This window comes from Myzus persicae, unplaced genomic scaffold, assembly GCF_001856785.1.
Source record: "Myzus persicae strain clone G006 unplaced genomic scaffold, MPER_G0061.0, whole genome shotgun sequence".
Lineage (NCBI taxonomy): Eukaryota > Metazoa > Arthropoda > Insecta > Hemiptera > Aphididae > Myzus > Myzus persicae.
The window spans coordinates 182,416-193,240 of record NW_019103915.1 but is presented as its reverse complement, the minus strand read 5'-3'; the positions used below and the strand labels follow the sequence as shown (position 1 = coordinate 193,240).

The 10,825-nt window shown below is 23.4% G+C and overlaps 1 protein-coding gene across 1 annotated transcript; it reads right to left on the bottom strand.

The window, feature by feature from the left end:
- Nucleotides 1-465: 465 nt before the first annotated feature.
- On the bottom strand, nucleotides 466-10,784 carry LOC111036279 (coiled-coil domain-containing protein 22). Its single transcript, XM_022318265.1, has 11 exons — nucleotides 10,360-10,784; nucleotides 9,554-9,725; nucleotides 7,538-7,667; nucleotides 7,245-7,400; nucleotides 4,193-4,344; nucleotides 2,564-2,740; nucleotides 2,267-2,500; nucleotides 1,302-1,441; nucleotides 1,048-1,213; nucleotides 846-980; nucleotides 466-752 (listed from the first exon to the last, which is right to left on the bottom strand). Exons 1-11 carry the CDS (start codon nucleotides 10,407-10,409, stop codon nucleotides 642-644), a joined length of 1,623 nt encoding a protein of 540 aa, XP_022173957.1. The 5' UTR covers nucleotides 10,410-10,784; the 3' UTR covers nucleotides 466-641.
- Nucleotides 10,785-10,825: the final 41 nt, after the last annotated feature.

Here is a 10,825-nt window from a genome sequence, read left to right as displayed (position 1 = left end):
TAAAACAAAGATTCTCATAAATAGTTCATACTGTAACCAAAAAATCTACAAAATACGGTTTGTTGTTGATGTATAACGCATTTAACTACCAAATGCCTAGTGGATATTGAATGTTCTGATATGATTAATTTGGAATTTATTATATAAGTCAATTTTTTTTAAAAATATTTATGTTCATATACCTAGACTGACATACCGCCTCCGCTCAGAATCGTTTTTCTTATACAATGATATCATATCATTGAATTCAAATTTAATACCATCCATTATACAGTGACCCACTTGTAACCTACTGTACAGCAGAGCGACATCCACTTGCCCACCTTTTTTATTTTGTAAATGAGAAGAGAAATATTTTTATTTTGGATTAAGATTTAACAATTAAATTTAAATATAAATCAGAAACATGTATGTATAATTCATTTCTTTTTTAAATTCGGTAAAATATTTTAACTTAAATAAAACAAATTGTTTTGATTACAAAAGATGGCTTAAATATTATTAATGTATAAAAATGGCTAATAATATTCATTATTAGGTGAACAACTTGTTAATGATTTCTCGAATCTAACTTTAGTACAAAATATTATTTTGATAATTGCTTAGTACTTAATATAATTCATAATAAAAGCTTATTTGTTTTAATTTTTAATTTTTTTTAGTAATAATAGTTGTTCATTTTTGACAAGCTCTAAATCTTTTCTAAGTTTTTGTACATTAGCTGTTGCTTGATGAGGATTTTCATTTTCAATCTGAAAAAAGTAATGTAATAAATTATAAATATTATCAAACCAAAATAAAGTATATTATTTGATAATTTTAATAACATAAACAATGTAATATACCTGTTCTTCTAAATCTTTAATTTCTCTCCCAATTGTACCTGTCTGTTTTACAGATGTTATAATGCTTGAACTGTTAGAATGAATAGCAGCTAATAGTTTATAACATTTTCGGATTGTATCATCTTTTTTTGCTACCTGCATACACACATAAGTATCATAAAATTAAAAGCTAAGATAGTAAGATACGATGAAATTTATATACCTTAAACATCAATTCATCAATTGAAATAAAACATCGTTCTACTTTACCATCTAAAGAATTTATTTCTTTTTGAACTTGCCTGGTATCATTCAAATTTTTATTAATTTCTTTTTTTTGTTTTTCAATATTAGATATAATTTCTAATATTCTTTGTGTATAACTTGATCTAAATAACATTTATTAAATATTTTGAGTAGTGAATAGTGAATGTAATAAAATATAAATTTAAATGTATATATCAACATTTTACAGACCTTGAATTATAATTTGGCTTTGAGTCTAAATCATTCCTACATATTTTGATAATATCTTCTTTTTTTTGTATATCTTCAAAAATATTTTGTAACTTCAACTTTTCATTTCCATACACCGTTTCTAGTTTAATATTTTTGGCCTAAAAATCAAAATTTATAAGCATAATGTGATTTTACACTTTTCTTTAAATTTCATGCAAACAATTCACAATTAAATATTAGTCTGTAATTCTGAATTAATGTTAAATAATTTTGAAACTAAAGCACATTTGTCACAAAAGTATAATGTAGCCTAATAACTCAAGAACATGTTAAATCTGGTAGGAAAATATTAAGCGATATGATTATCATTTTTAAATTTAATTTGACAACATATTAATGTTAAAATATTCAAGATATGAGCTGTACTGTGAATTTTTCTAATTTTTTTATGGAAGTGGCTGTAACTAAGACAATTTTTTTTTTAAAGGCATAATTAGATCAACAATTTTTATAACTAAATAAAAGCACAATGCGTAAAAAACCAATCATAATATATAAAACAAATTATATCACAAAGACAAAAGACATAGTAAATATGTTAAAAAATTGAACAATATATAATTATATATATCTTATTACATTTTATTTTATACAATTATTTTTTTTAAACATAATATTTAACTTAAAACACTGAAATTTAAATGTTTTATAATGAACATACAATGTTAAACAAATAGGTAACAATGAACAAAACTATGGTAGTTATGTAAAATAATGCTAACTAACAACATTTAAAATGTATAATAACTTGAGGAAATCAGTAAAAGTAATAAAAATAACAAGTTCGATTAATTATTGTTTATAACATACATTCAAGATTTCAAGTATGTTCTTCATAACTTCTGAGTAATTAATGTTTAGTGTATTATATGTGCCTGGTACAATAAATAATAACTTTAATATAGAAACTACTTTGTACTCACTCGTTTTTTATTTAGTTCTTCATTTAGCTGTGACAAAATTATTTTCTGTTCAATTTCATATTTACTCCATTTATTTTCCATTCTTTTTATTTTATCTGGTGCCGTATCAACTTTATTTTTCAATTTAATAACAACCTCAGGATTATCAATAATATTTAAACTTTTTTCTTGAACAGCAATTTCTTTTTGTAGTTTTTCTAATTTCAACATGAGATTTATTTTGGTGGAATGTTGCTACACACACATAGGATAAATATTTACAATATATTTTTAACTATAAATAAAAAAACTCCTTACTTTTAAGGTTAAATTTTTTAGTTCATTATTTTTGGAAACTAGCAATTCAATATATGTTGATTCAGATTCTTTTGATATTTTTTCCACATGATCTTTAGATATATCTTGAACTTCAGGATTAAGATAACTTGCTTGTTTTGAATTGGTTTTTTCAATTTCCTCTTTGCATATTCTAGACTAAAATAGATTTATTAATTAAAATATATATTATATGAAATTAAAAAAAAAAAAAATTAATATGAATCTGTGTTAGAAAATGTATATTATATTTCAATATACATATAATTAACATTCATTACTAACAGGGATGGTCAAAAACCAGAAAATTGAATCCCAATGTATTCATTCGCACTCTAAATATAAAGTACAATATACATTCTACATTTTTGGAAAAATATAAGATAAATTTTCAAAAACTTATTAAAAATTTAAACCAACCAAGTCAATAGTATTTATTTAATTCAGTATAGTTTATTACTTATAAGTTGTATACAGGGGGAGTACATTATGTTGTAGGCATAGTTTTTTTTAGGGTTATGAATCGATAATATGGAATTTCAAAAAAACTGATTTTTCTTTATTTTTAAATTTCAATTTTTTTATTGCAATTTCAAAAATATGTAAGCTCGTAATTGTACCAATAAAAAACTTTTTAAATAATTTTTTTAAAAATCTATACTTGTGAATGGATTGTTGTACTCTTTTTTCCCCAAAATTTTCAGTCAAATTTTTATTAATTTTGTTTCACTAGTTTATTAACTATATCCTCTAAAATGTAGTCAATTCATTAAAACTTTTAATTAAAATAATGGGTATAAATTTCATTCATTAAAGGTACATAATTTATTTTAAATTATTTTTTAAAGCAATTTCATATCTTTTTCTACTCTAAAATCAGAAGTCTAATAACACTAAAAAAAAATTACCGAATACCTAGTCTATACTTATACAGGTTACACAAACATCGTTATCAATGTTCTATTTATCTTTGGAACTTATTTTGTGATTCCATCAGACACCTATGGACATTATGAGTCAAATTTAAAATCTCTTCAAAAAAACTAGTTTCTAAAAAAAATGTATTCTCATTTTTATTAATTTACACAAAAAAAAAAACATACAAGATACACCAAGATAAAAAATATGAATAAATCTTAGATACATTTCCATCCTTGATTATTATGCTTCCAGGTATTAATGCAATTTTATTTGGAATGTTTTAGATGGATGGATCATTATTAAAAATGTGTTTACATGACACAAGTATAAATAACTTCAGATAGTACAAATTAAAACGAAAGCCATGAAAAATATTTAACTTCATATTTACCACAAATAAAGCAAAAACCAAAATTCTTGGTGGTCGAGATTCAAAATAAAATGTTCAACTATAAACTTTTAATATTTATTACTTTAATTTAAATTAATAAAAATATTTAATACATATTTGAAAAGAATTGTTGTATGTTTTTGGGACATCAATCATGCTGATCCAGAACAATTAATAATAGCTACATTTTAAAATATAAATGGATATAAGCATATAACAATAATATAGAGAAATTTGTATAATACACCTAGGAACTAAATTTACTTATTGACATTTTATCTTAGTTGTATTACATATACCTCTGATAAATCATCTGTTGTTCTAAGTTCAAACTCATAAATATTCAGCAATCTTTTAGTGTTATGTGTAATTAATGAAGGAATTAAATATTTCCAATCCGATGGTTGTTCAGTAATATATTTTAAACTATTAATGCAGAAATTTCTCCATTCTAAAAACAAAACAAAATAATTAATTGAATGTTGATCTTATTATTTATACATATCTTTATTCTATACTAGTAATATACATACATGTATTGAAACAACATTATATAATGAATCAAAATATTTTCATTTTCAATTTAAAAAATAAATTAAAATAATTCTGTTTCAGTTAATACATAATCAACCAAATAACAAATCATTGTTCTAGGAAAAGAATCTTTTAATTTAATGACTTTAATTCATTACATTTGAAATACTCATATATATGTATATATATATTTAAATAAAAACTATACTAAAAGAAAATATAAATCCAAAATGAATTTCACGTAGTTAACACTTGAAATATTTTTATTTACTTTTTATTTTACTATCTCACAAGCAAATGTTTAGTAATTAAAAATTAAATAGTATGCAATAGTAAGCGGTTGTCTTTGTTTTAATTACAATAAGTATACCATAAAATAAAAACATTTTTCAATATTTTACAGATATATAGAAGTCTTAAGAGGTATTTGAGCATTACTGTGCACAAATGGTAAGACAAACTAACAAAATGCAAGCTGGTGAAGATGATTTGAACGTTCTGAATCGGATTACACTATATTATTTAATATTGGTTATGTATGTTATTTTACTTTTTAATAAATTCATTTTGTTATTAAACCCTTTTTTAAGTTGAACTAACTCAGGTTTACTGAGTTTTATGCTGATAAGTATAATTTTTATTAATATAATAAAACATTAATACAATTTTCAAAACATTTTTTCAGGAATAGCAGCTCAATAAAAAAGTAACAATTATTGTTGTGTGTATGGATGTAAACCGTATTCATTCACTGAATCAAGCATACATTTTCATCAATAATTACCGAACTCCAATGAGCCAATGAAAAAAAATTTAAAAAGTTTAACTTACAATCAGTAAAGAATATTAATTATTATTAATACAATTTTTGTATAGTATGTAATGTTTCAGTTAAGACTGACATTATCAAACGACTTAGTGAAAAATGTATATTATAATAAAATTCACTATTATTTATAAGATTAAGATTACAATTTGGCATTACAATTTGGCAAACTAAAAATGTCACTCAAATATTGTTTGTGATTTTTGGTTTAAATAAGTCATTTTACTGACTAAAATTTAAATAAATTACAATAGTCTTAGTAGGTTACCAATTTTTTCCTACATTTTTAACAGTTCCCATAAAATAAACATAAAATAATTTGTTGTCCTTTCAGTATTTGCTTTCCTTCAATTGCATAATGGGAATTTAAGTTACACATTTCATAACAAAATGTAATTTATGCTAATGACGTAATTAGTAGGCAGTTCAGATGTTAAACCTGATATATGCTTTGATTTACATACTCTGGATATATTTTCTTGAAATACGTTTCACATTTTTCATGAAGAAAATCGCCTTCAAAACGTTATTATGTTAGATCTGATTTTACGCGTGATTTCACACGAGATAGGTCTATGTTGCGACCATGGTGTATGTTTTTCAACTCGTTTAATAGGATGTTGCTTTAGGGATAGCTGACAAAAACTAGATCCTGCTTATATCTCCTCTTCCACCGACCACTATGAAAGAAGGATGAAAGTTTGTGGTCGTGAACCAGTGGAAGTTGCTGTACTTTGGCATTTGATTATGGTTGGCTTGCTTAGAAGTTTTGGCTTGCTGGTGTATGAAGCCCGGTGCCTTTTCTTAATACATAATACGCCACATGACGTTTCTTTACACAGTTTTTCTAAGAGTTCTTTTTCAATGTCTAATAATTCCTTGAATTTTGTTTACAGCTTATATTGACTTTAGTACAATCCGGATCTTAAATATTTTTCTGCTCCGGTCACTTATGCTTTTTTCAACAGTGATAATTTTAGATAGTATTGACAGAAGACTATTATTGTTTATAGATAATCTTGAAACCCACACTTCATATTTTTATTGTATGATTCAATTCTATTTTTTAAATTAAACAAAGTTTTAAATTTAGGATTTTTGGAATTTTATTAAAAACTAAAAGATATGAAAAATAAATGGTACATTTCAAAGTTATTTAACATATACTTTTACTGTATTTAAATTTTAAAAAAGTCATATAATAGGAACAAATTCATAAAATGTGATTAGAGAAGACAAAATAATATGAAAGTCAAGAAGACTATACAATCAAGAAATCAAAGTTAAAACTAATTCATACTTTATAATTATTAGTTTTTCATTGATAACAATTTATTACCCAAAACGTGCAGAAAAGTGAATTCTAATTAAAAGTATTATACATATACTAACATCTAAAATATTGTTATTTTATCATTTGAGTAATGATTTATGCACTCATTGAATTTTTATATATTACCATTAATGATATAATTCGGGTAATAACGTAAACTTAAACTAAAAATTAGTCAATATTGTCAATGTTTAGACATTAACAAATAACATAGGCAATGTTGTAAAAATCAAATATTTTGTTAATACATTCACAACTATGACTAGGAAATTACCTTCACATCTACTACTGTTAGACAATGTTGATAAGTTTGTTTAACAATATATTTTAATTGGTTTAGAAATTTAAAATGACCTTGCACTGTGCACAGAATTACTGTTTGTTTATATTATATTATGCAATGTGCTAGAAAGTGCGTGTACAAAAATTGTAAAAAATAGTTGTCAATTATCACAATTTTTATTTTATCCCTGCTATATAGAGATGTATCCTTTTGATTGCCATCTTGTGAGTAACATTATACTTAATTTAATAATTTCATGGAAACAATTTTAAAATATTTTCTTTTGAAGAACATTTTATACTTTGAGTAACTAGATTATAACTTCATAAATTAATATCTTAAATCATAATATGGTTTATAAATGACTATCCTTACCAGCAGGTGTACAGTTTCTTTTATGCCCTGGTACAGTTATACCAGTTTCTAAAGGTATAGAGACATATGAATAGTTTGAAAATAATGAAGAGTTCAATGGTTTTCTTACAGTTGATAGGCTTTTTTTGAGTTTTTTTAATATTGTACATCGCTTACCTAAATAAAATAAATAAAACTGTTAATATTACTACTTTAATATATACAAATATTTTTATATATATCTGACATGGCCACAAGTGCTGTAGCTGGTCTAGGGAGAGACATAAGAATTAAATTTAAAAATGTGCACATACTTCTATATTCTATGGTATTTTCAATTTCTTTAGGTAATTTTTCAATTAAAAACATTAATATTCTTCTCATATCTACAATATTTCCATATAAAATTGTTTGATATCCTATGTCAGACTTGAAACCAACTTTCTAAAACAATATATACACATAAGTTTAAGCATTTAGTAAACTCAAGTTGTATGCATCATAGTTTTTGCTATTATTTTGACATTCAGTTAATAAAAACTCTTATTAAATAACATTTTTCAAAAACGTAGACTTCAAAACAGGGGAAAAAATATCTTTTAGATAAAAGTAGTTTAAAATGACTGAAAATAAATATAACTTTTATCATTGAATATTGACTAACATTAATTATACAATTACAGGGTGATTCACCAAGCATACTCACTTAAATTGTTCCATTTAATAATTATATGATTCTTGTAATTTTTGAGTATACTTAAAAACCATACATTCAAATACTTAGATTTTTTATCTCATTTAAGAAGTGTCCTGTGGTTATATCAACATATTTTTCGAAATATTATCAAGATGGAACCACTTACTTTTTTCTTTCAATTCCTTAAGTTAAGTTAATATAGAAAAATGTAAACTAAATTTAAAGTTAAAAGTTACTTTTTTTCATACAAATTAAACATTATACTTTTTTTTAGAGCTAACAAATAACATAGTAATTTAATAACAGTCTTACAGTTTTAAATAAATGTATGTATTAAAATTCATTTCTGTAAATACCTATGTACTTAAATACTTTAATCAATGACGAAATATCACAAAAATAATTTGTATGTATTTGTTTTCCTTATGGTTACCAATATACTAAATTATATTTACCAAATCAATTATGAGAACATAGTAAATTACTTACACATATAATATGAAATAATATTCAATTCAGTTGTAAATTCTACGAATGAACAAAAATATAATGATAAGTAATAACCATAAATTAATTAAGATTAATAAGTATACAAATATGTAGAGGGCAGATTTTTCTTTTTCACATTTGTTTATAACAGTAATCTTTACTAATTCCATATTTCTGCATATATCTTGACAAAAATTCAAAATCCATTGCATATTGAAGTGAAAATTTAAAAAAATAACTAGAAAATAGTATTTTGACAAAAATAAAATAAAATAATACATTTTGAAGGCATCACTAAGAGAGCATTCATCTTAATAATATTAATATTAAATTATACATTTTTACCATATAAGACAATTTTAAGTTTTTTTTTTGGATATTTGTTGCATACTTTCACAATTTTAACTGCCGTTATATGGCATTTGTTACTTTTTAGTGTGTTAAAATCCGCGCTCTATATTTGTATGGGATTCTCAGTACCTTATATTTTTCTTTTCTCAATGACGTGGTTACAACTATAACTTTTCTCTTTATAATAGATACATAATATAACATACTTGGTGAATATGTAATATTGAAACCATTATTACAAATTATTATTTATAGAATTAATTTTGACAAAATAGTATATATTTGAATTCTGTAGTTTTAAGAAAAAATAACTTAACTTGAAAATAAAATTAATTAATTCATAAGTTACCTGATTATATTTATAAAATGATGTATATAAGTTAGAAGTTACAATTGGGCTAATGATGTTATAAACAATCAGGTATATTATTTGTATAAAAGAATGATATAAAAGTTATTAGAAATTTATTTTAATTAAAAATTGATAAAATTAAGTCATACTGCAGCTTTGTGGATCAAGTTTTAATATATATTAAATTTTGGGAAGTGTGTAAATAGAATAATGGGTGTACAGTGTACTGAAATATATGCAATTTGAAGGCATTTTAAGCAAAATAAAAAATTAACAATGAACAAAAATGAGGTAAAGGCTAAATACAAAGTTTTTAAAAATGACTATGATATTATATTATTTATTACCTATTATAGCTGATTTAAATAAATGTAAATATTAAAAGAAAGTATAAATAGTTGTATTAGGTAGTTTAATTGATAAAAAAAATTGTATTCTTACCTTACAAGCATCTGCTACAGTTATACCATATTGGTATCTAGCAGACATAGATCGAGGAATTGTAAAAGATAAGTTTATTGTTGGCTGAATTTTTTGTAAGCACATTATTATAGCTTTTATTAAATTTTCTTGAGCTATATTTGTAAAAGCATTTTCATTTTCTGAGAATTCACTGAAAAAAATAAAGTATAATATTATATTGTACCATATACATTGAAATCTCTGCAACCTCTAATAATTCACATTATTTCAATAGCTCATACCATTCTCAAAAAGTAAAAATTTTACCCAAAGTAAATATTCTAAATATTAGTGAACACAACATAATGATTAACTAGGTAATCAACTTTTTCTTAATTCTTTCAACATCTTGTGAAAATAATATTAATTTTTTTTATCTATGGATCAATCAGTTAAGTGTTATGTGAGAAGGTTACACTGAGAAAACAATGAAAAGTTAAAATTCACTGGCATTAAAAATAATAAAAATAAAAAATATTCAACAAGAGGCAAAATTGGGAATGTATTCACTCTAAAATTAAACATAACAGTATTGAATGAATTATTCAGAATGTACAATTTACTATGATATGCGTTTGTAAAACGGAGAGAACTCATAGGGTCCTCTTAAGGAGCAGGTAATCACAATCAAAGTTATTGGAAAAATATTTTGACATGTAACCACTATTAAATGCCAATAAGTACCTACTAAAAATTGTACAAAATGTTATATCATTAATGTATGATATATATCTACATATTAGCAATAATTTTTACTTGTCTAAAGTTAAGTAAAATAAACTCACCAGCCAATATCTTTTAGGGTACAAAATATTATAGCATCAATTTCTTCCATTTTATGCAGTAAAATGTTGTCAACTGAATACAAATTTAACTTAATATATTCATACGAAAATCACAATTCAAATAATAAAAAGTAAAAACGGTATTTCACAAGATTATGAGACAAAAAACATTTATTACGTAACACATATTTTGATTACAAATAGAATATTGAATTTGCCACTTTCAGTGTTTTAAAATTGTATTATGAATTTAATCCAAAAAATTAAGATTAACTCGAACCTTTACTAAACTAATAAACTATGGGTTGTAGGTACAGGGAACACTACGAATTTGTATGATTCTGATTTCTGATAATTGAAATTTATTAGCTAAAAGTTACGTAATGTGCAACAATTTTACCGATAATATTATGAAAATATGAACTGGTAAATCATTAACAACCAATCATAATCATTATCGCTGTAG